This window comes from Neofelis nebulosa, chromosome 16 (genome assembly GCF_028018385.1).
Source record: "Neofelis nebulosa isolate mNeoNeb1 chromosome 16, mNeoNeb1.pri, whole genome shotgun sequence".
In the NCBI taxonomy this organism is placed as follows: domain Eukaryota; kingdom Metazoa; phylum Chordata; class Mammalia; order Carnivora; family Felidae; genus Neofelis; species Neofelis nebulosa.
This window is the reverse complement of record NC_080797.1, coordinates 11,181,701-11,209,242: the sequence shown is the minus strand read 5'-3', so window position 1 is coordinate 11,209,242 and position 27,542 is coordinate 11,181,701. Positions and strand designations below refer to the sequence as shown.

Here is a 27,542-nt window from a genome sequence, read left to right as displayed (position 1 = left end):
GCGGGGCAAGCCGTTTGTGGGGCTGGGAGCGCTTGGGTTCGCTGCCTGCTGTGTGGACAGGGAGGACGGGCAGGGGCCGGGAAGAGAGGCGCAGGGGCCCAGAGACAGGCGAGAGGTCCCCCCGAGCACTGGCTGGCGTCTGTGTCTGTCGTTTCTGCCACTGTTCACCAGACGCTGCACCACACCCACCAGAAGAGAGGGACGGAATTCTTTATTAAGGCACACGAGCTGTGGGAGCTGCTTCTACGGACACAATTCTAGAACAAGAGCCACTCCCATCCCCTTCTCAGAATGTTTGTGGGTGAAGCCCCTTCCAGGCTGCCTGGAGCCACAGCGCGGGATGCACCAACCCCGCTGGTAAATGCTTTGCGGCGCCAGCAGCAAGAAGCCCAGGCGGGGAGCCACTGTCTACCAGAGACGGGACTTCTCGAGAGAGCGGTCCGGATCCGGACTCCCGAGCACGATAGGCGGCGAGACTCCAAAAGCCGCCACTTTCCGCAAAGCCTCCAGGGCAGCGAAGGGCAGCCTGGTCCTGGTGAAAACAGCTTATTCCTGAGACGGAAGGGGCAGGTGTGAGGATGTGGCCCTCTCTCCCCTCCCCTGCCTCATGTGTTCTGAGGACAGAAGGGACGGGTGTGTCCAGGCTGGTGGCAAACGCTGCATTTCCGGGGCTTCTTGGCCGTGGAGCCCGTGTCTGAGGAAGTGGCCCGGGCTCTTTTGCTTCTGGCCTCTGGCCCCTGGATTCTGCCCCTGTCTCTTGGCCAGGTCTGGACTCCGAGACTCCCTGCGGGAAGAGTCAGGGGAAGGCTGACTTTGGAACAGACACACAGAAGTGGCCAGAAATACAGGTCCCAGCATTGGGCGGGGGGTGTCCCTCCGGCCTTTGTATGGTCGCGTCCGCCCACAGGCCAGGCTCCCTTCCCTCCTCGCCACACACGGTGTGTCCCCCCGCTTCCGTTGCCCCGACACCACTCCCTAAAGGACCCTGTGTCCTTGAAGGCCTTGGCCCACCATCACTATCCTGATAAGGAGGGCACTATTGTCACTTCACACAGGCCTTCTTTACAGAAGCAACATCCTGCCAACTGGCCTGAGGTCACATGGAGAAGCAGCGAAACCCAGCAGGCCTGTGACCAACAACCTGCTCCCCACCGTCCGTGCCAGGAAACGGGAGTTCTGGATTCCTCCAGCCCTCAAATGGGCCTCTTAGTTTGGAGCGCCCTGTGTCACCCGGGACAACTGGTCAGCTGGCCTGGACGTCAGACACCACTTCCTGGACCACCTCTCACACACTGCAAACCGAGTCTGTCGTGGCAGTGGCTGCCTCCAGCCCCCTCGGGCACTGGTAGCCAGCCCTGTGCCTTCCCCAGCCTTCTAGGTTCTTCCTGTACAAGCAGAGCTGGCAACGTGTGTTAGAATCACCGTCTGAGACTTAACTAAACTCTTCTGAGACAGGAACCCTGAGGAAGGTAGGCAAGTGCCCAGCTCACCGAGGAAACTGAGGCGGTGAGGCCGGGCCCTTCGTTCAAGGTTCTATAGCTAGGCTTTGGGACCAGCTCTGTCCGACAACAGGGCTTTCGGCTATTCTCAGGTACCAACTAAGCTTCTGCCGAGCACTGGGGTGGGCGGGACCGCTTCCAAGTGCCTCCGGGCGAGTGATCTGCCTTGCTCCAACGTCTGGGTGGTGGTTCTCACCAGACCCAGTTACCGGGCCCAAACCATGTAACTCTGGGCAGGTTCCTAGACATCCCCAGGGCCAGGCTCCGCAGCTGAAGACAAAGACCTTGCGAGCCTACCAAGGCTAGAGGAGCGCAGAACAGAGCGGTCCGGCCGACCTCGGGCTGTGCTGCAGTGCAACCCCCAGCAGAGGCGGTTCGCTGGGACTCAGCTGCCCCGTTTGTACAACTGTGAGCACATGCTGAGCTGACGGGGGCGGAAGACGCACAGATAGCGTGTCTAGCGTAGTGCCGGGTGCACAGTGGGCAGCTCTGTGGGCTGCAGCCGGCCTTGAATTTGGTATGAAGACCCCGCGCACCTGCCGGGCCCACCGCTGCCCCGCCCTCCCTTCAGGGGCCGCCCTTGCTCTAGGAGGTGGACGCCATGCAGAACTGCAGCAGAGCCCTGGCCCGGCTACACGTCCCGTCTCACCTGGGGCCACGTTCTCGTCCGCCCACTGGAAGAAGCCGCACTGCTGCTCTCTTGGCTTGGCACATGTGTGGAACTGGCGCCCCTTGTTGGGCCCGTCCTTCTGCACCGTCCGGGTGACGGTGGGCTGGCTGCACAGGCACGACGTGCCCCCTCCGCTGTCATCGCCGGGTCTGCCAAACCCACCCCGGCGATGCCCCGGGCCAGGCGGGCGTCCTGCCGAGCCACCTGAGGGTCTTGGTGCCGAGGGGGGGGGCCCCCCTGCATCCGGGGGGCTGCTGTCGGCCCACAGGAAGAAGTTGCAGCCGCCACCGTTGCACTTATAAAATTGCCGGCCCTGGTTGGGACCCTCTTTCCGGACGGTGAGCAGCACGGCCTCCTGGCCACAGTTGCAGGTCACAGAGTCACTTTCACCAGTGGCAGCGGGTGGTGGCAGGGCCCGCGGGGCGCTGTCGATTCTGTTCAGGGACTGGCTAGCCTGCAGGTGGTTAGAGGGCTGGCTGGCTGGCTGGCTGGCTCTGGGGGCGCCCCGTGAGAGTCTTAGGTCCAGGAGCTCCATCAGGGTCTCATCACATCCTCCGACGCAGCCCGCAAACTCCAGAGGCATGGTCGGGGGAAGGCTGCCACGTTTAAACTTGAACTTCAACCTAGTGAGGCCAGAAGGTGAGTGAAAGCATGAACCACCAGCTGTAAGTCTTCTGGTCCGAAAAGGGCTGCGCCCACCCTGGGCCTCCCCTCGGTGCCCCAGGAGCTCACGCCAGCCACCTGCCAACCGCTAGCCCGTCCAGCTGTCACGAGGGCAGGGGGGGAGGCAGGGGAAATCTAAGATCCCAATTAACCACCAAAATACAGAAGTCTCTGAAAGGTTCACTTCCCATAACACCAGCGGCTCTCAGGCTCCTGGAGGCTCCTGGGCCCTTTCAAGGTATTTTGTTACAAGGCTAGGAAGTTACAGCGGTCATTCTTCCCTGCTGTAGGCATGCGACTCTGCCAAAGGCCACAGCCCATGCCACGGGCCCAGCACACTGCCTGGGAGCAGAGGCCGGAGTCCTATCTAAAGCCAGACATTAGACTTAGAGAAATGGAAAACAATGCATTGTTTTGTTTGGTCTGCTTTGGAAATAAGTAAAAACATGCCATTTATGTCAGTATGCAGTGTATGCATTGTAAAATTAATACATGTGTCTTTAAATGCCTCCACTTTAATTTAGATGGTTAATCTAAATTGATAAGCTTACCGATAAGCTTAACCTAAGTTAATTAGATAAGTTAGTTAATTAGATAAGTTAATCTAAATTGATAAGCTTATCGATGAGCTTAACCCACAACAAAAGCTCTTTGGGCTCCTCAATGATTTTTACCAGTGTAAGGGGTCCTATGGCCAAAAGGTCTGAGGACCGGTTCTACACGAGGGCTCTGGGCCTTTGGAGGAGCCTGGAAGCCACGGCTGACACACGAATATTCTCTTCCCCATGCCCTACTTGGCAGCAATCTAGCTGGAAAGGGAAGGGACACAGACCGATTTAGGACTGCCAACCCAGCTGCTGCTGAGAGCACCGATTCGCCCCCGGCCACGCAGTGGTCTAGGAATGAAAGTCGCAGGAGATTCCCTCCCACCTGTGCTCTTCCTGCAGCCGACTCAGGGGCCAGCTCACCTGTAAACAGGGTGCGGCTGACAAACCGGACACACAGTCCCATCCCTGCTGGCCTCCAGCACAGAGTCAGGGAACCACATGGCCGATCGGCATTCTGGGAAACCGGTGCAGCTGAGGTAGAACCTGGAGGGGAAAGGGAGCAGCGTCAGGCAGGAGCCACCAGACTGCATGCAGGAAATAAACATTCCTAGACTGTCGCCCATCTGGCAGGGAGACTTTTCCTCAGTCGATTAAGGGAGATCTTGATTTTCCTGAAGGACACGTAAATGGATACACAGTTGCTGGTACTAAATGAGAAAAACTAGCCTGCATTTATCTCCCATCTTCCTGAAAAAAAGAAATACATATTGCTGATTCTGCTTTCTTTAGAAGCACCAAACCAGGGTGCCTGGGGAGCTCCGTCACTTAGGCGTCCGACTTGGTTTCAGCTCAGGTCTTGATCTCACAGTTCGGGGGGTCGAGCCCCGAGTTGAGCTCTGCACTGTCAGTACACAGCCTGCTTGGGATTCTCTCTCCCCCTCCCCCATGCTCTTGCACGCATGCCCGTGCTCTCTCTCTCAAAACAAATAAATAAAACAAAACCAAAAAACAACCCACTGACCAACCCGGGCCATAGCAAGGCCACGACCTGAGGGTTCTGCTCAGGTGCTGCTCAGGTTCCGGGCTGTGTGCTCTCAGACCTTCCCCAACTTCTCCACACGACAATTCTGACGGAAACCGCTGACACGCTCAGTTTACAGTGGGGCAAACTGAGGTGGGGAACAGTCTGGAAACCTGCCCAAGGATGCACATGCGGTGAGTAAGAGAGCTGGGAATAGAACCCTATCTGTCTGATGAAAGAGCTTTTACTCAGGACACCTGCACCACATCATTCTGAGGTTCTTATCTATTTAAGTAATCTCTACACCCAGTGTCAGGTTCAAACTCGCGACCTGGAGATCAAGAGTTGTGTGCTCTTCCGACTGAGCCAGCCAGGTGCCCCTTGGCCAACAATTCCTTACAGCTTCCAGCCACGAAACTTCAGGGCTGGACTAGCCAACGTGAACACAGTTTACGATGTCCTTTGAGCATGCCTGGGTACGACCAGACCGGGGAAAACTAACCAAACCCCAAACCCCAATTATTCAAACAGCTAATCCACTGAGAAACGGCAACTATCAGATAAGCCCTGGAGCGGTAAATTCCACAAGACAATCCCCAGACACCCCCCCCCCCCCCCCCCCCCCCCGGTGACTCAAGCACTCAGAGAACTTCAGAGTTCACAGCACAGCACTTACTAAGCCCTCGCATGTGGCAGTCCGCACTGGGCGAAGCCTGTACCAGCACCGGCTCGTATGCGTGCACCTGCTGCCCGCTGCCAAGTTGGGCCCATTAGCCTCTGGTTTCTGAGAGCCGGCCTGGCCTTCTCTTCGCCCAGGCCAGTGACGGGTCAGTAGTCGGGGATGCCACCCGCTCCCAAGGCAGCACAGAGGCGGCACACGGCTGCAGCCCAAAGGGGGTGAAGGAATGAAGGGCCGCGAAGACCTGGGATCAAATTCTGCCTTTCCCGCTCCCCAGGGCTGCCTGCTGTAGACAAGTCGCTTCAGCCCACGAAGCCTCAGCCTCCACTCCGTACGAAACTGAGGTAAAAACACCACCCTGCTGTGTGGTTATGGAGTCCAGAATGTACGTCGAGGACCGTGCATCGTGCCCCCCATAGGGATGGCACGTGATAAATGACGGCCACCCTCTCCATTCCCCACTCCTGCTGTGAACACCTGCCAGCGGCTGGGGGCCGGCTTGGGGAGCCTCGCGAAAAACTGCCTACCCACTGCTGCACTAAGAGTGAGAAGGGATGTGGCACGTCCAGGTCCAAATCAGCGCCAAAACCGGAAGAAGAAAAGCAGTGCCGCTGAGTATCTCTAACACGTCAGGCCCTGCGCTACTAGACTTCTGACCCATGACGCCAAACCCTCACCCTTCCCAGAGTAGACCCCACCGCCCCAGGTTTATGGAAAATTGGTGCTTAGTAGTTAAGTAACCTGCTCTGGGGCACAACACTTGTGTGTGGCAGAAGTGAGATTTGAACTCAGACCCAACGGGGTCCTCAGCTCATGCTCCTCCACCGTCCTCCACACGGTGAGTGGGCGGCGTCTGATCCACAAGGGACGCAAATCTGCCGTCATCCCCCACCTCCTCTGGATCCCAGGTCATGTCACGACTCCAAGGCCGGGTCCCTGTCAGCCAGCCTTCTACCTCCAATACCTAGTGCAGGGGCCGGCAGCAGCACGCCTGCCTTTAAATAATGACACAGAGGGGTGCCTCGGTGCCTCAGTCGGTTAAGCGGCCGACTTCCGGCTTGGGTCATGATCTCGCGGCCTGTGGGTTCGACCCCGTGTCGGGCTCTGTGCTGACAGCTCAGAGCCTGGACCCTGCTTTGGATTCTGTATCTCCATCTCTCTCTGCCCCTCCCTCACTAGCACCTGGTCTCTCTCTCTCTCAAAAATAAACATTAATAAATAAATAAATACACAAACAAACAAAGACAGACACAGAAGTGAAACGACAGGGCCCTGCAGGGGGCTGTATGGCCAACCCAGCAAGTGCTGGGTGAGCACCACAAGTCTGGCACTGACCCGCCACTCTTCTTGGTCTTGAGGACCATGTCCTTGTTGCACTGCGGGCACTTCTTGATGAGCTCTGGCATGGCTGGGTAGATGGCTTCTTGCTGGGCCACCTCTGCCCCTTCCCCAAAGTACTGGGATAAGGCCTCGTCCAATCTGAAGAAAGAGCAAAACATTTACGATATTCTTACGTGCGCACAGCATGAGCATGACCAGGGGAACCGGCGGGCTGCTCGCCGCAGCCCTGATGTGGAGAACGGAGGCAGACGGAGCTGTGTTGGCCAAGCGGCCCTGGCTCCTCTCTGGCTCCTGGCAGCTCCCGGGAGTGATCCAGCTACAGGCAGGTACTTTTGCCTTGTCACCAGCCCCGCACCAAACAAAACTGCACAGGGTCCTAGCATGCACTCCAGAAGTGTCTGTCTGTCTGGATTTACATTTAAATTAGCTCATCCTGGGGCCCCTGGGTGGCTGAGTCGGTTGAGCGTCTGACTTCGGCTCAGGTCATCATCTCGCGGTCCTTGAGTTCGAGCCCCGCGTCGGGCTCTGTGCTGACAGCTCGGAGCCCGGAGCCTGCTTCCGATTCTGTGTCTCCCTCTCTCTCTGCCCCTCCCCCACGCATGCCCTGTCTCTCTCTCTCTCTGTCAAGAATAAACATTAAAAATAAATAAACTAGCTCATCCATTTCTGTTTTTAAGATTTTATTTTTAAGTAATCTCTACACCTAACACGGGGCTCGAACTCAACCCTGAGATCAAGAGTCACAGGGTCTACCGACAGAGCCCGCCGGGTGCCCTGGCTCATCCGCTTCTTTGCCAAACTGGCATGGGGTAGGAAACAGGTTTGCATCTAACAACATGCACACGTGCCGCTTGCTGCGTGGCCACCTCCCAGAAATACTCCACAGAGCAAACGTGTCCTACACCAGCACTAGGTTTTCCTGCCCCACGGCTGCGCTGCCTGTTAACTCAGGACAATTAAAATCAAGAGAATGGGGGGCGCCTGGGTGGCGCAGTCGGTTAAGCGTCCGACTTCAGCCAGGTCACGATCTCGCGGTCCGTGAGTTCGAGCCCCGCGTCAGGCTCTGGGCCGATGGCTCGGAGCCTGGAGCCTGTTTCCGATTCTGTGTCTCCCTCTCTCTCTGCCCCTCCCCCGTTCATGCTCTGTCTCTCTCTGTCCCAAAAAAATAAATAAAAAACGTTGAAAAAAAAATTAAAAAAAAAAAAAAATAAATAAAAAATAAATAAATAAAATCAAGAGAATGGCGTCTCTATCTGGCGCCAACAGCCTGGCACGACGGGACCAGGTCTTTCCGATTACCGTTTGTATGCGGGCGAAGCTCTAGCGGAAGGGGAACCCTCGGGAGGAAAGTCCGAAGGGGAAGGAGCTGCATGGGGACGGCCCTGCCAGGCACACCGCCGGCTGTGATGAACTGGCCCGAGGACATCTAACCACCCGCGGTGCACACTTCGCGAGGCGCGAGGAGGCGCGAGGAGGCGCGCCGCCCGGTTTCTGCCGAATCACCCCCACCCGCTCCCGCTGCCCAGGGAGAGGTTACGGCCCAGGAGGCAGAGCTAAATGACCGCGTGCGCACACAAGTCGGACCCGGACTCACTTCTTTGCTTTGGCCACTGCTTCAATGAAAACCTGTTTGTATTTCTGGACTTGCTGCCTCAGAACCACCAACTTGTCCTTCTTCCCCTCACAGATCAGCTTCAGATCAGCTTCCAGCTCAGCCCGGAGGTTGGGCTTGGACATCTCATAGCCCATGGAGTCATAGCCTGCAGGGGCAAGAGCGGTGTTCTACGTGGCCCCGGGCGACACCTTCGGGGACTTTAGTTACGCGGCTCTGCCAATACCCCCGCGAGCTCCTCCTCCTTACCTTCCACAAGCCCCATGCCTAGATGCCCGGGCAGAAACCGCTTGTCCGGGGTGAGCCCGACGTACATCCGGGCTTTGATGGTCTCGATGTGCTCCGCATGAGTGGCATCAGTACCTGAAAGCCAGTCCTGGTTACTCGGGGTGATGCAGACCGTTTCCCCCCCCCCGCCCCCGGGTCCTGTGGGCACCTTCCTCTGCCTGGACTTCTTATTCTCGGTAAGACACCTCCCTTTGCATCCGGCCCACGCAGAAACCACACTTCTCCCTCGCATCCACTTCCTCACTTAAGCTGTCAGTGTCAGCTTCGCAACTCCTGCGTCTTTGTCCTCTGCTCCATGTGGCAGAGCCACGGCTGGAGCCCATGTCATGTCATCTGCATCAGTGCAATGTGCTCGGTCTCCTCCTTTCTGGCTGCTTCCTCCACCCACCCCTTCTTTATGCTGTGGCCAAAGGGTTCTCTGCAAACGTAGCTCTGGCATCAGAGAAATGCAAATCAAAACCACAGAGGTACCACTTCACGCCCACTTGAATGGGTATAACCAAAAAGCACCGATAACCGCAAATGTTGGCGAGGGCACGGAGAAACCTCAAGCCTCAAGCGTTGCTCCCAGAGCGTAAAACGGTGCAGCCGCCACGGCAAACAGTCCAGAACTTCCTTAAGAGGTAAACACAGAGTTACCATAGGACCCAGAAATTCTACTGCTAGGTTATCCACCCTAGAGAACCGAAAACTGTCCACACACAAACCCGGACACAAATGTGCACCGGGACAAATGGGAAGGACCCAAAAGTCCATCGACTGAGGAATGGATAAACAAACCGGGGTGTACCTGCACAACGGGACAGCACCAGCCAAGAGGGAAAGAAGTGCTGATTCCCGCCACGGTGTGGATGACCCCTGAGAACACGCTAAGTGGGAGAAGCCGGTCACAGAAGGCCACACGCCGTATCGTTCTAGTCAGAAAGATGAATGGTTGCCCAGGACTGGAGGGACCGGAGAGAAGGGGGGATGGGGTGTGATTGCTAATGGGCACGGGGTTTCTTTCTGAGACAACGAAAACGTTCTAAGTTTAATTGTGGGGAGGGTTGCACGCTTTTGTGAATATACTGGACGCTGATTTGTACGTCTTACATCAGTCAAGCGTGGGATATGTGAATTACATCTCAATAAAGCTGGTAACATTTTTAGGTTTTTTTTTTTTTTAAAGCTGGTAACATATTAAAAAACGTAGCTCTCTCGAGCGCCTGGGTGGCCGACTTTTGGTTTCGGCTCAGGGTGTGATCTCAGTTTGTGAGATCGAGCCCCGCATCAGGCTCCCTACTGACAGTGTGCAGCCTGCTTGAGATTCTCTCCCTCCCTCTCTCTCTCTGCCCCTCCTTCACTCTCTCTCAAAAGAAATAAAAATAAAAAAATAAGCCTTTGCTCTTTTCCTCAGAAATCCTAAACTGCGCTCTGCTGGCCACAGGCCAACACCCGAGCTCGTTAGGCGGGCAACGCCGGCCCCGCAGTCAGGCTCAAGTCATCTTCCCAGCGTCACCTTCCACGCACAGCCCCGGCCACAGTGCCATGTGCTTCCCGGGCCTCCGTCCTCCTGCAGACTCGGCCGGTGCCTGGCTTGCCTTCACTCGCCAGGAATCCTTCCTATGAGGTTTAAGGCCCCTGGCCGCTCCCTGCCAGAGCCCATCGGGCTGGACTTAAGTGTTGCTTTGATTTCTTTCTCCGGCTAGATGAGCCCTTGGGGGAATGGAATGACCGGGCTTGATTCCTGTCTGTGTCTCCGGGGCCTAGACCAACGTCTAGCTGTGGAAGCCTCAGATTTTTAATGAGTGAATCCTGATGGGTGAACTAACTTTAATTTTAGCGAACCCTGCAACTTTGCGGACAGTATAGCGATGGCCAGAGGACTCCAGGAGGGCACTCCTTCCCAAGTCCCAGGACTACAAAACCCACTGTGTAGTGAGGCGGCTGTGCCCCAGGGCGGGCAGCTGTGCCCCAGGAATACGCCCAGGGAACTCCCACTTCCCCTCCATCCACTTCCCTCTCCATCGTGCCGCTGCCCCTCTGAACTAGGTTTGCCGGAGACCATCCACAGAGCCGTGACGAAAACTGACGAGGGGTGGCAGATCTGTCCCGAGGGACCCACCTGTAAACCTGTAAAGGCCACAGGGCTTACCGGGAAAGCCAGTTCTGGCCCAGTTTCCTTTTAACCTAATTTCCAGTTCTCATACCGTTATGAGGAATGCTTTAAGGAACACCAAGGGCACGGCCGCATGTGGCTAGCCGCAGGGCAGCAAACTCAGACCCCGCAGGGGCCTGGCAGGTAACGAGCGGAGAGCGGAGCCAAGTGTGAGCGATGGGGAAGGGACAGCCACCACTCCAATTCAACTCCAATTCCATTTCTGGGCGCGAAGGGGCGGGCTGCCAGACCCGACGCCTCGCAAGACGAAGACACGGATTTTTTATGTGGAATCTCTCAGGCCTTAAATGTTGGTAACTTATTCAAAATAGAAGCAAATCCCTGTGTGGGCCAAATATCCTGAGTCCACGGACAGGACCTGGCCAGGGTGCTCCCAGCGCACCGCCCCCGAGTCCTGGGACACATCGATGTCCTCATTCGGCTGCTGTAAAGCAGTGGTTGAGAGCACAATGTGCGGACTTACTCAGACCAAGGTTCTTAACCTCTCTAAGCCTCACTTCAGCTACAAAGGGGGTGAAGAATACAATGGCCACGTTAGAGCCCGTGGCAAAGACCAGAAGAGACACGGTGCCTGGCCCATACGGAGGGCGCTGGAGCCGCTACTGACCAATGCCGTGCTTTTCCATGAGGGCGATGAGGTCGGCTTCGGTGAGCAGCTGCGGGGGACTGGTCTCTCCGTCCACCATCTCCACAGTGCTGGGCTGAAAGCGGGAGCCTCTCTCGTAGACGGGGAGGGTCTACGGAGAGCAGCAGAAGCGTCAGATCGTTCCGCATGGCACTTAGGCAAAAGACAACTTCCATTTCAAAGAACGTGGCCCCGCTCCATCAGATGGCACTGGGGTCGGGAACACGGCTGTCTTCCCCTTTCCCCGAGGCCCACGGGGTGAGACGTGGCCTCTGGCCTCCGGCCGGGCCTGTGCTTTAGTACCTTGTCACTCCAGCGGTCATATGGGTACACATCCAGGTAGTTTCGGGCCAGAATCATGAGGCCGTGGGCCACGAAGCGTTCCTGAGCAATGTCGATCTCCACAGTGGTCTCCTGCCCCTGAGCATCCTGGGAGCAGCAAGCCAGGAAATGACGAACGATGAACTCATACAGTCGCTGCTCATCTCCCTAGGAAGAAAGAGAAAGGGTCTGAAACTCCCTCCAGAAGATAGCCTCTCAAGGATCGCAGCACCACCAGTAGTCTGACGTGGCCAAGGCCACCTTCCGGCCCAAAGTTCCACATGAAACAGGGCACGTGGCTCCCGTAGCCCCCGCAGCAGCACGGAGCGCTGGGCATACCCGCCGTGTGCTGTGGACTTAGACACAACCCTAATCAGGTGAGGATAAGCAAGGAAGGCATCCTACCTTCCAGACTGAGGGGTGCTTCTTTTGACATAAACCCCACCAAGGGAGGAGACAAGGTAAAAACATAATAAACTAATAAGGGATCCCTTGTATAGAAGACACAGTAAAGTTACAGCCAGCAGCCCTACACCATCACGTTCACAAGGTTCATGGGACTTTCTACCAGTGAAGTAATCAAGGACTGAGCGAGGCTCAATCTGTCAAAGCCCGTAAGATGCTCATACTCATAGCCAATAATTCTAAGAATGGATCCAAAGGAAACGAAAGGTCCACCCAGATATTTACACAAAGGTCAATGGTTATTATGTCTCAGAAAGTTGAAAGCAATCTTAAAAAACAGATTTTGCAGGGGTGCTTTCTGCAGGGGTGATCTTGCACCCTGCAGATGAGCAGGGTGGCTCAGTTGGCTGGCAATCCGACTTTGGCTCAGGTCATGACCTTGCGGTTCGTGGGTTCAAGCCCCACGTCGGGCTCTGCGCTAACAGCTTGACACTTGAAACCTCCTTCAGATTCTCTTTCTCTGTGCCCCTCTCCCGCTTGTGCACGTGTGCTCTCTCTCTCTCTCAAAAAAAAATAAACAAACAACAAAAAAATAGATTTGGCAAAAGAAATTATGGTACATCTATGCAATCATTAAATATCATACTTTAAAATATTTCAGGGGCACCTGGGTGGCTTAGTTGATTGAGCGTCTGACTTCAGCTCAAGTCATGATCTCACAGTTTGAGTTCGAGCCCCCCACTGGGCTCTCTGCTGTCAGCACAGAGCCCGCTTCAGATCCTCTGTTCCCCCTCTCTCTGCCCCTCCCCCGCTCCGACACTCTCTCTTAAAAATGAACAAACATCTATTAAAAAAAAAGTTGGCACATGAGAAAATGGTTAAGTTTTTTTCTTCCTCATATTCTTCTGAATTTTCTAAACTAAAATGGACCTGTATTGCATTTAGGGCCAGAGAACAACGCGTGTTAATAAAAAAAGGAAACAAGGATGGGGCGCCTGGGTGGCGCAGTCGGTTAAGCGTCCGACTTCAGTCAGGTCACGATCTCGCGGTCCGTGAGTTCGAGCCCCGCGTCAGGCTCTGGGCTGATGGCTCGGAGCCTGGAGCCTGTTTCCGATTCTGTGTCTCCCTCTCTCTCTGCCCCTCTCCCGCCCGTTCATGCTCTGTCTCTCTCTGTCCCAAAAATAAATAAAAAACATTAAAAAAAATTAAAAAAAAAAAAAAGGAAACAAGGACCAAATGTGGTTCAGCTCTGCAACGAGCCTGCATCTGTCAAACAAGCCTAACCAGCTTGGCCCTCAGGGCCCTCCTGGAGCTCATTCTCCAGCTGAGGAAGGACAATAGGCAAGACACACGGCAGAGCCCTGCAGCCACCACCGGACCAAAGACAAGAGGCCGGTGTCACAGCGTCCAAGTGTCAGGATGGCAATGGAAACCCATCGAGTCTGAGGAGGATGGGGGCCGGATTCCTCCAGTTAACGAGGGGCCAAGAAGGCCAAGCGATTCTGTGGGAGGCTCCGTGGGGGTTGTGCAAGGGCACAGGGCAGGCGAACCTCCTAGTCCACGTGTGGGGGGCTCGGCAAAGCTGCAGGGGGTCTGACAGAGCGGGAAGTGGGCTGGACAGCGGAGCCTGCTCTGGGGGCGGGGATTCACGGACACCAAGCAGAACACTGAAGCAGCAGAATTCGGACACTGACATTTCTTTGCTAAAATGGAGAGATATTTCAAAATCACTCAGTTCCTCAAGTAAGAGCCCACAGACTAAATTCAAGTGCCGCTAACCCTTCACCTCCCCCTGGGTTCTAGGAGGCAGTAGTTAGGGAAACCAACCTGCAAGCTGCTAGTGTATTTGGTGGGGTGGATGGGAGGGTGAGCTTGGTCAGACTTGTTCCCATTGCGTGGAGTAGGGCCGCCCCGTTCTAGAATGCTCTGGGCAAAGGCCCCCCAACGTGGATCCGGGGTCTGCTGCTCTACGAGCACCGTCAGGTTTAAGTCTTTGGGGAAGATGTTTGTCTCAGTTCGAGGATAGCTGATGTACCTAAAACAAAGGCAAACGAATAGAAAAAGAAATTGCTAGAATTGCTCCAGAAACAACTGAATTCGATTGAAAGCACCTGGTGGCACCTGCAATGTCCCATCTGAGCTGGCCAACGCAACCGAAGGCAACCTAGCTTACCTACGTTGACAAAAGTTCTCGGATGGGACCCCCTGATGGGGTGAGAGACAGCAGGCTCTCTTGCTGAGATGCCCCAAGAAGCCACAAGATAAATGACAGGGGAAGCACAGGCGGGGAACACAGTAGGCTCAGCCTGCCAGCCGTTGTGTGGCCGGGACACAGCCCTGGCCCGATCTATGAATGGTCTGCCAGTGACCCCCCATGGCCTTGAGAGCAGCAACAGAGTGTGCTCCTACGAATTTTTTTCAGGTATAGAAAGCGTAATGCTGCCTAACAAACCCTCACGTGGACCCTACGTGTAATTTACCATTTTTTACTAGCCACTTAAACGGTGTTAACGAGATCATTTACATCCTTTTGTTTCATACAAGTCTTCAAAACCCAGAGCATATTTTACGCTTCCAGCATGTCCCAATTCGCACGAGCCAAATCTCAAGTGCCTGATAGTCACCTGTGGCGAGTGGCTGCCACAGCGGTCCACAGCATGGACCGCACCGTCACTGGATGGTGCTGGGATGTTCACAACCCCTGAAGCGCGATGATTTATGATGGCAAACGACTACTAAAGGTGTGGTCTGCCACCTGCCAAGGCCCTGGCGGGGGGGACTGTTGAGAGGTCAACACTGAGATGTGAATTCACTCAACGGGCTCTTTTCCTTATCAGAAAAGTCAATGTCAAAATTTTTCTACTTCAGAGCTCAGGTGATATCTAGACAGTCTGTATTTACCCATAAGCTCTAAAATATCTTCACCCTGGCTCAGTGGGTGGAGCATGTAACTCTTGACCTCAGATTGTGAGTTTGAGCCCCATGTTGGGTATACAGATTACTTAAAAATAAAATCTTTAAAAGAAAATGAAGCAAAATAAAATACTTCACCCTGACAAAGATGCACCAAATTCTATTCCCAAATATTTACCCTTGAGTGTAGAGCTTTTCGGCAATCCTCATGGTTTCTTTAGCATTTATTCTCAACTTGCGAGAAGCCAGCTTCTCAAGCTCCTGTTAAATGTGTCAATAGGCAAGTCAGAGTGCAGTGTGGGAGTCAGAGGGCACAACAGAGCCACACAACTCATCTTCACAAATGTCTGGCCACTGTCACTCCAGCTGCTGTCACGCAGAGGGAGAAAGACTGTAGCAAAGAAAGCTTTCTGGGCCTGCCAGGCAGAAGCAGATTCCAACCCAGTGGTTCTCAGGCTCTTGATGGGCAGAAGCAAGAATCACTTAGGAAGAGAAAAGATTCCCGGGCCCTGAGCACTAGGGATTCTGACAGAAGAGGGCTGGGACAGAGGCCAGAAATCTGCTTTTTTTTTTTTTTTTTTTAAACCAGCAAGCCAATACACAGATTCTAATACAGGCAGTCTGGGAACCACACTTTGGGAAAACCACTGGAGCCCTACTAACTTCTGGATGATGAATACCATTCTTCAAAAACTCCTGGGAGATAATCGGTTGTCCTTCCCCTTGGTCACATTCCACCAATGTCAGCGGCTCTATGTCAAAGCCTATTTAACCAGTGAGGACCAATACACTTATGCCTGTCCTGTGCAATTGGTCTGTAACTCTCCCCTTGTCATTCCTACAAATCACTCACACGCGCGTGCGTGCGCACACACACACTGGGCCACACCCAAGGTAAAGACCACACTGCCCACCAATCCCCACATGTTTCTTAGCCTGTTTGTTCTGTATGTTCAACCTCCAGGGTGAATCCTGACGGCAACTGTACCCTGAATTGTCCTGACTGGTGGTGACTGGGAAGGGGCACTCCTAAGGTAGTTAACTCCAACTTGTGTCCAGCAGGGTGGCTCTTCGTGGGTCTAAAAAGTTGAGAAACGCTGTCCTAAGGTAGGCTGTTAATACAGATTTTAAAAAACGTTTACATAGATTAGGCACACGTTAAAGAAAAATGCTTGGGTGGAAAAAGACAGCTATCCTAATCAAAACAATGTAAAAATCACGTGTATGAGAAAAAACAGGAAGAGGAGATGCTCACATTGGATCAGAGATTACATGGGGCGCCTGGGTGGCGCAGTCGGTTAAGCGTCCGACTTCAGCCAGGTCACGATCTCGCGGTCCGCGAGTTCGAGCCCCGCGTCAGGCTCTGGGCTGATGGCTCGGAGCCTGGAGCCTGTTTCCGATTCTGTGTCTCCCTCTCTCTCTGCCCCTCCCCCGTTCATGCTCTGTCTCTCTCTGTCCCAAAAATAAATAAAAAATGTTGAAAAAAAAATTGAAAAAAAAAAAAAAAAAAAGAGATTACGTAAGGATGACGGGGGATGTGTCTTCCTCTTTCTGTTTGCCAAACCCCACACAAAGCAGCTACGTTGCATTTATTAACTTAAAAAAGCACGAAAAGACTAAGCAGCCTCTGTTTTGGGGTTTCTGTTCTCCCCAAGGGCTTTCCCGCTTGGCCTCGTGAAGGGTGATGCTTTGTGCCACCGGCCACCGTCTGCCGTAGAAACCTGGTCCCAGCACCAGGCAATCAGAGTGCCTGGGCGCCTGGTGCAGTCATCTGGAACATACCACAGTGTCCAATGCTTGAGGCCTCCACTTGCTCTTTGCCTTAGACTTGACCTCTACCACGGTTGCCCTGGGATCCTAGGGAGCCAGAAAAAAGCAGAGGCCACGTTAACCTCTTCGCGCACCTTCTCTAGCTGTCCTGCGGTAGCCTTTGCTCACCATTCTGGAGGACACTCACCACGAGCAGAGGCCCCTGCTCCAGCCACGACAGCACCTCGAGTGAGGTGGGCTCGAAGCCTGCGGTGTGGCGGAGACCTCACCACCTTCCCGCTCAAACCAAGACTTTGAGGGGCAACTTCACAAGCCCCAAGGTGCCTTCCAGGGCCCGCGGAACACGACAGCCTTGCATCTCCTAAGCACTGTTTCCTACCTACACGTGCACGGTGTTACATTTTAAAACGTCAGGATGATACCAAGTTAGAAATAGGAGAAATCGTACACTACAAGCTGGAAAGCCCAATGTGGAGACCATCTTCACCGCACCCCAGCGAACAGGGGTGTTTCCTTCTCTCGAACGGGTAAATGTGCAGTGTCAGAGACGTGCCAGGTAGTTCCGTGACCTCTAGGGTCAAAGGGCAGAGGCGTGGACAGAGTGACTCCTGGACGCAGGGTGGTCTCCGGAAGGAGCTGGAGAGTCAGGTACGCTAGAAGCTAGCTGTGCCGTGCCCCTTACCGGCTCTAGAGTGCGCACAGATTACTTCACTCTCTCCCACCTCACCTGTGAGGCGGGGACAGGATCGCCACCCTCACGGGCGCTATCAGGACTAAACAGGATAGTGTAACATAAAGCGTGTCTGGCACCGCAGCCGGTGCTCACCGGTCATCGGTCCCCCTTCGCCAAATCAATTAATAAACCTGCCGGGGCGCTACAGCCGGGAGCACATGTGACTCATCGAAGTAGAGATCTCAGAGTTTCTCTCAGGCACCACTGTGTGCAGCCTCCAGGTTAAAGCCAGCAGTCAGGTACTGGCTGAAAAGCAGCAGCACCACAAGGTGGACGATCAGTATGAGGGTCGCAACTCGGCCACCGACTGGCCTGTGGTCCTGATGGGCCGCTCTCTCTACTTGTCTACTGACACGTGTTCCCTACCCCCCCACCCCCCGGCCCCCTTGTGGCTGGCTGTCTCCTGCTAATCACTCTGGCCTTCACTCAGATGTGGCCCTGAGAGGTCTTCCGTGACCACCATGCCTAGAACGGTCCCCTCCCTGCCCCCCCCCCAGGCTGGTCTCTGTTCCTTCCCGCTACTTTTCCTTCCTGGCATTTGCCCCTGGATGAAGTTAACTTGCTCGTTTGTGACTTTCATCTTTCTAGATCTCATCTAACCGGGGGAAGAGGGAGCTGGACCAGATGCTGTCCAAACCCCTTCCAGCTCTAGGAGTCTACTGTTCCAGACAGGTCTAGAGGATCCTGAGTGACCTCTGCTAACAGCATTCTACTTTAGGGAGAGATTTCAGCTATGTATTTCTTAAAATTTCTGCCTTTATCTAAAAGGTCTGCAGCTCCTGTGGTTTCACATTGTTTAGTACCATTTTCATGGAGTTCGTCCTACAGGTTCCCTAAAAGTGAGGTCCTGAGATGCAAGCTGAAAGCTACAGTTCAGTGGGAAAAGGGAGCAGGATCACTTCTGCTAACACAGAAGGAGTGGCCTGGGAACTTCCAGAACAGTTTTCCTCGATCATTAAAATTCCAACTATCTCTTACCTCCATGCACAGCTGATAGAGGACAAGACAAGCTGTGTGGTTAAAGAGGCGATGCCTTTTCCAGTTGAATTCTACGACACCATCTTTGTGGTCATGAGTTACTGTATCGGGGACAAACAGGAAGGCCATGACTCAGAGAAGCCATATGATGGGACAGAGAGAAGAAAGCACATTGCACTGAAATTCCAAAGGAATAGGAAACATGGCTTTGGGATTATGGGTCATTCAGGAAACCAAGTGGATTCTGAGCATCGTAATGGGGTGGGACGAAGGGCAGCAAGACTAAACAACTCACACATTTAATTAGTGCCATTTTTGCTCCTGGTGCTTCCCAGGCCCTTAGGTTCTACACCATAAACAACTCCCCCGGCCATACCTTTAATTTTGTGGAAGACTTCTGGCACAAAAGCCTGAATGGCTTTGAACCTCTCTACCACGAACCCCAGGGTTGGGAACTGGCAGCTGCCGTAACTGATCAGCTGCTCCGCTAACACCTCGGGAAAAATCCTCTGCAGCCTCAGGGTCTGGAACCTAGTGAAGGCAGCGCCTAGGCAGTGAGGACGGAAGGAAGGAAGGAGAAAGCAGTGGACCATAAGATCAAAGCGAGCTGCGCGTATCTACACACAAGCCTCATTCTTGGTTCATAACCCAACCCCCAATGTGCCACGCAGACCCCCAGGGGAGTTTGCCAGTGGCTCACCGATCCTCAGGTCCAGCTCCTGCCTCACGTCCACAGCATCGCTCACTCTCGGATCGGGCTCGGTCAGGTTCTCACAGGCCGTCTGGACGGCTCGGGGGGTGATCTCAGAGAAACGGGCTCTCAGCACTGGCAGACTGGGCTTCACTGTGGAACAGAGTCACCAAGATCAAAGTCAAACCACACTGCCTTCCCATCATAAAGGGCTCGCTTTTCTTAAACCACCTTGAATGAAAGATAAGCCATTTCGAGATGTTGTGAGGCACCCAATTTTCTGATTAGGTGAAATTAACAGTATGCTAGCCACCTAAGAAGGAAACTTTGCTATAACCGCTAAGCTTAGTTTTGTCAGAAGTAAGAGTGGTGTGAATTTTAGCTATTTAAGTGAATTTCAGCTATTCTCCTTATGAGCCTCTCAAGATTCTAATCTCACTCGTTCTCTTAGATGTTTAGGGAAAATAAAATGTTGTCAATTAGAAGGTCCTACAAGGGAATTTCATGTCCTGGCACGGAAATAACATAGGACATACACACTGTCCCTGAAAGTTAACGTACTTAAATTCCCAGCAGTCGTTACAGCTTTCAACACAGAAACACTCAGGGAAAATAGAAACCATCCACTCTCTGAAGCCTGAGAATGACCTGTGCATCACTTCCACTAAGTTACCTGCAATCATTAGCCCCGTTGAAGGCATTTAAATTCACCTCAGTGAGTATTTATTAATATTCAGGCAGCATACAAAGAATACAGCAGATAAACAACATTCTAGAATTACTCTTTGTACTGTCCGTACGGCATATGCGTTCTCTTGCAAATATTCAATCTATACTTATAAAAGGTATGATAAGAAGTCCCTGCTCTCAAGCAGCTGGCAATCTACTTGGACCTGACTCGAAACAAGCCCTGGGCTGTGGGGTCTGTGCCACTCGGTAACTCTTTTAGTCCTCGTGCCACCCTAGGAACTGTGTCAGACTGGCCTGACTTTCCAGAAGGCTGAGGCTCCTGTGGGTTCAGTAACTTGCTCTGGACACACTGCTGGTGAGGCCTGATGGATCCAGCGGGGAGAGTCTGTAAGGAGGAACTCAGCCTTGACCCACTCACACAGGGGAACCATCTACTTCTGTGGTCCCAGCATGTGGAAACCCGGAAGCCACGTCACTTACCAGCCCTGCACACGTGGATAATCTCGAACCCGATATTTTCCCCTTCTCTATCGCAGTCGGTCCAGATCACCAGGGCCTGGCACTGCCGGGTCTCTCGTTCCAGAGTTTTCTGAAATTCCCAGCCAGGGAAGAGCGGTGAGAGCGCAGTCGCCATGAGGTGACACCTCTACGCTAAGGACATGTGACCAAACCGAACATCAGTGATGTTATCGGAATGTGCCGCCTTGGTGAGAGGGAGCGATCTGAGGAAACTGCTCTTACTACCTGTAAGGATGCGGAGGCTGCTACCACAACCCTCCAGCTTAGAATCACGGACCCGAAAGTGAGCTTCTAGAAGATGGAGGGTTTAATGCACCTGCCCTAGTGTGACAAGACCTAAACCTCAGCTCTGACACACACTTGTAACTCTCGTGGTTCTGATCACGTCCTGGTCAAAAACGAAACTGATCCCTAATTGAGTTTCACCCCAAGAAGGCTTCCCAGCTAGCAGACCACTGCTACAGGTGCCCTGAGCACTCATAACTTGCCTGTCACGTGACCATTTACACTTTGTTGTCTCTCCATGCTAATTCGGGATGGAAGCTAGGATTAATGTTTTTTAACTTGTTCAACGTGTCAAGTTTTTTTTTTTACTTAGGTTCTAATTAGTTAACACATAGCGTCGTATTGGTTTCGGGAATAGAATTCAGTGATTCATCACTTAGAATTAATCATTTAACAGTGTTATTCCTAGGATTTATTTAAACAACCACTACTAATAAAAAGGCTTATTTTTAGGACAGCTTGTGACTCTTGATCTTGGGGTTGTGACTTCTCCATCGGTGGAGACATTATTTAAAACTAAACTCTTTGAGGGGCGCCTGGGTGGCTCAGTTGGTTAAGCGTCCGACTTCAGCTCAGGTCACGATCTCGCGGTCTGCGAGTTCGAGCCCCGCGTCGGGCTCTGGGCTGATGGCTCGGAGCCTGGAGCTTGCTTCCGATTCTGTGTCTCCCTCTCTCTCTGCCCCTCCCCTGTTCCTGCTGTGTCTCTCTCTGTCTCAAAAAATAAATAAACGTTAAAAAAAATTTTTTTTAAACTAAACTCTTTGAAAATAAACAGATAAAAAGTAAGTGGCCTCATTTATACGATGAGTGGGAAGAATTTTTAAATGTTTATTTATTTATTTTGAGGGGGCAGGGAGGGGGAGAAACAGAGGGAGAGAGGGAGAAAGAGAATCCTAGGCAGGCTGTCCGTGCAGAACCTGACTTGGGGCTTGATCTCACCAACCATGAGATCACGACCTGAGCTGAAATCAAGAGTCAGACGCTTAACCGACTGAGCCACCCAGGTGCCCTGAGTAGGAATAATTTTTAAAATCATGGCACTAAGTTTGGTGGGAAACGCGATCTCTAAATTCTGATGCATTCAAAATACAGAAGTCACTGTTCAATTATTTTGCACTCTGGAGCTGTTCAACTCCAGCGCTGTATGTCTTCCAAAAGATCCTACCTTGATGTCTACAAAATTCTCTGGGCAGTACTTTTCAATTTCTGCTTCAAAGAGGACAAGGGGATTGCAGCTGTGCCTAGAAAAGAGGATGAAAACACAAAACATCCAACCTCAGCACAGGATGGAAAGTCCTCCATTTTTATAAGAAAAAAATTGCTCAGTGAGCTCACGGATGGATCCCCAACAGAAGTCCCACGTGAAAATGCCAGAGAATTAAAAGCAAGGCTATGACCCTCTGCACAAAGCACTTTCTGCTTTCTGTGACAGCAGCAGCTGCTAAGAAGAAATTCTGGAGCCCTTTCACGCACGTCTGCAATAGGATAAATGTAACACAGTGACTACATGAAATAGGTCTGGCTATTCTAAGGAAAATAACACTTCAAAGTGGTTGTTTGTTCTCAACACACGGTAAAAATCCACAATGGTTCAGTTAATCTTAGGTCACTGCCGTGGTCTCCATGGTGTTTGTCCCCTCAAAATTCACATGCTGGAATCTTAATACCAATGTGATGGTGTTAGAAGGTGGGGACTCTGCGAGGCGATTAGGTCACGGGAGTGGTACCTCATGAATGGGATTAATGCTCTGATAAAAGAAGACGCACAGAGCTCCCTCGCTCCTTCCATCAGCTGAGGACATGGTGAGAGGTCAGCAGTCTACGTGTACCCTGATCTCCTGCTTCCAGCCTCCAGAACCAGGCAAAATCAATTTCTATTGTTTATGAGCCCCCCCACAGTTGACGACATTTTGTTATACCAGCCCGAATGGACAAAGACAGTCATCTGGGTATTAGAAGTTATATAGTAAGATCAACATGCCTCAAAATCCCGGCAGCATGTCACAGCTTACTGTAATAATCAGAAAGTTCTTCCCCCAGGCATTGTACTGACCATTTGCGGAACTGCATCTGGAAATCATGAGCCAGCAAATGTCCAGAAACCGAAGTCATTATCATGGTAACATTCTGAAGGATAACAAAATTCGAGTTAGTCTTTCGGCAATTATATTTTGCCACATCATTCAAATAAAAGGGAGGAGCTTCTGTTAAAGAGAAAAAAGGGGTTGCCGAGGGTTGGAGGAGGTGAAGAGGAAGGAAGAGATGGAGTGCAGAGGACTTTAAGGGCAGTGGGAATAGTCTGCATGATACTGTAATGACGGATGCATGTCCTACTTTTGTCCAAACCCATGGTACGCACAACATCAAGAGAGAACCCTAATGTAAACTAGGGACTTTGGGTGATTATGATGTGTCAGTGTAGGTACAATTGTGATGGTAAAGAATGCATTGCTCTGGTGATCTGAGGTTGATCATGGTGGGGGGGGGGGGTGTGTATGTGTGGGGGCAGGGGTCTATTGGAAATCTCTGTACCGCCCTCTCAATTTTGCTCCGAAAACCTAAAATGGCTCTAAAAAAATTAAGTCTATAAACAAAACAAAACAAAACCTAGTTGGGAAAAAATGAACATAAATGTATCTCTTTGAAGCCGAATACCAAACTAACGACCGTTCTAATTCTAGCACCATGATGCCTTTTATAGGATTTAAAGTTTCCTCAAACTACTGTGTTGTAGTTTCTTTCTTGTTATAAAGAGAAGGGGCCATATTTCATTAAAAAGAGACTTCCTTATAAATTACAAAATACTCATTTGTAACCAGAGATCTTTAGGTCTTAACAATTATTCGTGAAAGACAGTGACTTCTTCTATGATGGCCAGGCTCGTTCTTCTTGATCAAATAACTTTTTTTTTTTTTAAGTTTTTTAACGTTTATTTACTTATTTTTGAGCAAGAGCGAGCGAGCGAGAGAGAGAGAGAGAGAGAGAACATGAAGGAGGGGCAGAGAGAGAGGGAGACACAGAATGCAAAGCAGGTTCCAGGCTCTGAGCTGTCAGCACAGAGCCCGATGCGGGGTTCGAACTCACGGACGGCGAGATCACGACCCGAGGCAAAGTCAGACGCCCAACCGACTGAGTCACCCAGGCACCCCCAAATAACTTTTTTTTAAAATGTTTATTTTTGAGAGAGAGAGAGAGAGAGAGACACACACACACACACACACACACACACACACACAGTGTGGGTGGGGGAGCGGCAGAGAGGGAGACACAGAATCAAAGCAGGCTCCAGGCTCTGAGGTGTCAGCACAGAGGCCGGCATGGGGCACGAACCCACCAACCACAAGATCATGACCTGAGCTGAAGTTGGATGTTTAATCGACTGAGCTACCCAGGCGCCCCTTGAAATAACTCTTAAGGTACAAGCAGTTCAGCGGCAACCTGTAGTTAACAACTTCTATTTTTATAGCCATAACTAAAAACTCGAGGGACATATACCAAAATGGCCCATGGATCTAACAGCAGCACACTTCAGCTGCAGGACAGAAATATGATAGCACCTACCTGGCCGTACAGATGATAATCAAATTCATAGATCTTGTTGAATTTAGACAATCCTTCCCTCTGTAACACAAAACAAGAATAAATAAATTACGTTGAAAACAAATGACTCCTTGGCCTAAAGATCAAGTAGAACCTTGATAAGTGGTCATACTGAAAAATAACAGTATTTCCTAAAGATAAAAACTAGGCTAAATTACTAAGGCCAGTTATCAAGAGGATCCTCAAAACAGTTACGAGCACACGCTTGGGACAGTCCATGGAGTTTTTATGCCAGAAGGTAACCCTGAGGTCAGCTAATATAACGACGAATAGATGAGCCTGGACGAGTCCAAGGTCAAGTCACAAATTAGAGGCAGAGAAAGGATTAGGACGGAATTCTCTTGCCCACTTCCTCCCTCTTCCCCATATCCTTCTACTACTTTTTGGCTGTACAATTGCGCCTGTAAAACTGCTGGGCACAGGCAAATCACTCGCCTTTCTGAATGTCAATTTATTTTTGAATAAAGTTACCTCTAAGTGCTCCTCTGGCTCTAAAATCCAGTAACCTTACAAGCCCCAGTCAGCACTGGAAGCCAGTCTATAAAGCAATTCTTTAGCTGCGAGCGTGGACGAATCAGACCCTCTCTGAATAGATCCCACCGTCCTCCACAGCAGCATTAAAAGTACTTTTACAGGGGGGCGCCTGGGTGGCTCAGTTGGTTGGGCGGCCGACTTCGGCTCAGGTCATGATCTCACGGTCCGTGGGTTCGAGCCCCGCGTCGGGCTCTGTGCTGACAGCTCGGAGCCTGGAGCCTGCTTCCGATTCTGTGTCTCCCTCTCTCTGACCCTCCCCCGTTCATGCTCTGTCTCTTTCTGTCTCAAAAATAAATAAACGTTAAAAAAAAAAAAAAAAAAGTACTTTTACAGGTACATTTCCCCAGTCCAGTCCCAAGTGACTCCTGAGGGGCACATCCATTGTCCCTTGTGTCTCTTGGGAACAGTCTAAAACCACCGTTCTGATCCTCTCCAGGTAAATAACTTGTCCGATAACATGTGTGTGATCCCACAACCAGAGCTCCACCAGGCAGTCTCCTCTATCAGTGGTAGCCTCGAGGATGTGAAATGTCTTTCCTGACATTTCAAACTTGCCCCCCCCGTAATTCCCATTTTGGGGTGGCACACAATTATGTGTGATCCCATGTGTGGGTGAGGTGCTCAGGGAAACTGGATACGCCAAACTTAGAGCAGTTTCGGAGTCTGGGGAAAGAAAAAACACCCGGTTGATAGATCAAGAATGTAGCTTTTGTGATCTCTCCTTCTCTTTTTATTTTAGAGAGAGAGCATGTGAGCGGGGGAGAGGGACAGAGAGAGAGAGGGAGAGAGAAAGAATCCCAAGCAAGCTCCAGGCTCAGCACAGGAGCCTGACACGGGGCTCGATCCCATGACCCTGGGATCATGACCTGAGCCAAAGAAATCAAGAGTCAGATGCTCAATCAACTGAGTTACCCAGGAGCCCCTGCTTTTGTGATCTTTTTTGCAGTGCTGTCCACTCTAAAAAAAAAAAAAAAAAATACAAGTCCCTTCTCTAAGTAATCTGTAGGAACTCCCATACTGCTGCCACTAAATCTACAGAATTCTTTAAGATGCATCTTTCTAAATATAAAAATAAAACCATGAAAAAAACTACCCAGATAAAGAAGGTCGCAATTTTCAGTGTGCTTTTGAATGCTATTGTAAATGGAATTTTTTTTTTCATTTTCTTTCCAGATTGTTCATTGCTACTGATTTGTGTACGTTGATCTTGTATCCCATAACTTGGCTGAACATATTTATTAGCACCAATGGTTCTTTGTGGCTCCTTTAGGATTTCTATTCTGTAAGATCACGAAGGGGATTAAATTTTTATCAAATGTTTGTCCTGCATCAGTTGAGATAAGCAATGTGGGTTTTAAGTGGGAGATTACTGGAGTCACACTTGTGTTTTATAAAGTCATTTTGGCTGCCCAGAATTTGAATAGTGAAAGGTTAGGGAGAAAGCTATCAGAGTTCTCCCTGTGAGGGGCCAGAGGTCTGAACTCTACAGACACAACCTCAGCTCTTGCTCCCACTCTCCACGAGCTAGAAATGGAGGTCTAAGGACCTTGAGATCTTGAAAGAAGAAAAGAGCAGGGAACTTCTGCTTTCTGCCTCCAGAAAACCATTTCGCAATCCACTTTTATTTGACAGATTTTCCTGATCAGTTCTTATCATCTCCATGCCACCTTTTACAAATTCTTTTACCTTTCCCTTCCTTTGCACCTCCAGTGTGTCCAGAACAAATTTTCATCCCTTACTTGCCTATCTCTCGGGAGTGACTTTGTACTAGTAGGAATAGGGCAGCGGTTCCCTCTAATCCCATAGCCTAGGTAGCACTGCCCTCTTAATACGCATTTACAGACTGTAAAGCCAGTGGGGCCGCAGAACCCAGGGGATGCACCGTTGATGGGGAGAGCCAGGTTAGCTGGGAATGCTGGGACAGGGCTTGACGGCTTGACCGCCAAGTTAAAGTGCTGTGAACAGGGGTTCCCAATAACTTAAAATTTCAAATCACAGGGAATACTGTTAAGACACAGCCTTCCCGGGGCGCCTGGGTGGCGCAGTCGGTTAAGCGTCCGACTTCAGCCAGGTCACGATCTTGCGGTCCGTGAGTTCGAGCCCCGCGTCAGGCTCTGGGCTGATGGCTCGGAGTCTGGAGCCTGTTTCCGATTCTGTGTCTCCCTCTCTCTCTGCCCCTCCCCCGTTCATGCTCTGTCTCTCTCTGTCCCAAAAATAAATTTAAAAACGTTGAAAAAAAAAAAAAAGACACAGCCTTCCCTGGTCTCACCCCAAACCCACAGAATAGCCAGTGTCCCAGCTAGTACCGATTATCAGACTAGTTTGGGAACCGCGGCTGTGCGCAAGGAGGAGCCAAGGTTTTCAAGCACATGGGTGAAGCATCTTCGCTTTTAAATGCCTACCAGTCCGAAAAGAAGACAGGAAGCCACTGCAATGACCCAGAAGTGGGAGAAGCGGCCTCCGTCTGTATTCCCAGCGCTCGCCGCGCTGTCCCGCTGGGTGATCGGGACAGCCCCCTCACCCGCACAGCTGATCGGAAATACGCCTCCTTACCCGCCTCACGCGACCGTTGGACAGCAGGTCGGCGATCCCCTTGGCCGCGTCGTTTTTCTCGGCCACACAGAGAATTTTCCGCACGCCTCGCAAGGCCACCTCCATGGCAGCGCGGGACAACGTCCTGGCTCCCGGCCGTTGCAGCCAGCGGAGAGCGCAGCGGGCGACAGGGAAGATCATCCCTAGGCCCCGCGCCCGCTGCCGCCCGCCGGGTGCCCAAGCATGCTGGAAAAGCCAGAGGTGACGCCCACCTGACGTCCACCCTAAGGGAACTGGGGCCCCCGAAAGCCGCCAGCGCCACCTGCCGCGTCCCGGCCACCACCCCTAAGCCCGCGGGGCTTCGGACCCACGGCCTCGACAGGGAATCCCGCACCTAGGCGTCCGGCTTCCGCCCGCCTTCTCGGGCTACATCCGCCCGGTGCGAGCGCCACGGGACCGCGAACTAC

The 27,542-nt window shown here is 52.0% G+C and overlaps 1 protein-coding gene across 2 annotated transcripts; it reads right to left on the bottom strand.

The window, feature by feature from the left end:
* Positions 1 to 194: 194 nt before the first annotated feature.
* TOP3A (DNA topoisomerase III alpha) lies at positions 195 to 27,478 on the bottom strand. Of its 2 annotated transcripts, XM_058703760.1 has the most exons (19): positions 27,097 to 27,478; positions 23,971 to 24,030; positions 22,463 to 22,536; positions 21,575 to 21,650; positions 20,086 to 20,194; positions 18,925 to 19,068; positions 18,601 to 18,771; positions 18,225 to 18,325; positions 16,526 to 16,600; positions 14,922 to 15,004; positions 13,658 to 13,865; positions 11,408 to 11,593; positions 11,087 to 11,216; positions 8,283 to 8,396; positions 8,016 to 8,181; positions 6,416 to 6,559; positions 3,801 to 3,923; positions 2,149 to 2,792; positions 195 to 784 (listed from the first exon to the last, which is right to left on the bottom strand). In XM_058703760.1, exons 1-19 carry the CDS (start codon positions 27,274 to 27,276, stop codon positions 606 to 608), a joined length of 2,967 nt encoding a protein of 988 aa, XP_058559743.1. In that variant the 5' UTR covers positions 27,277 to 27,478; the 3' UTR covers positions 195 to 605. The 2 variants fall into 2 exon arrangements, with proteins under 2 accessions (XP_058559743.1, XP_058559744.1); XM_058703761.1 differs by lacking the exon at positions 16,526 to 16,600.
* Between the last annotated feature and the right edge of the window lie 64 nt (positions 27,479 to 27,542).

Coding starts and splice junctions, on each gene's coding strand:
- TOP3A (XM_058703760.1), bottom strand. CDS start 27,276: ATGATCTTCCCTGTCGCCCGCTGCGCTCTCCGCTGGCTGCAACGGCCG. Junction 22,537..23,970: donor ATTATCATCTGTACGGCCAG/GTAGGTGCTATC, acceptor GTTATCCTTCAG/AATGTTACCATGATAATGAC. Junction 8,397..11,086: donor CATGGAAAAGCACGGCATTG/GTCAGTAGCGGC, acceptor ACTGGCTTTCAG/GTACTGATGCCACTCATGCG.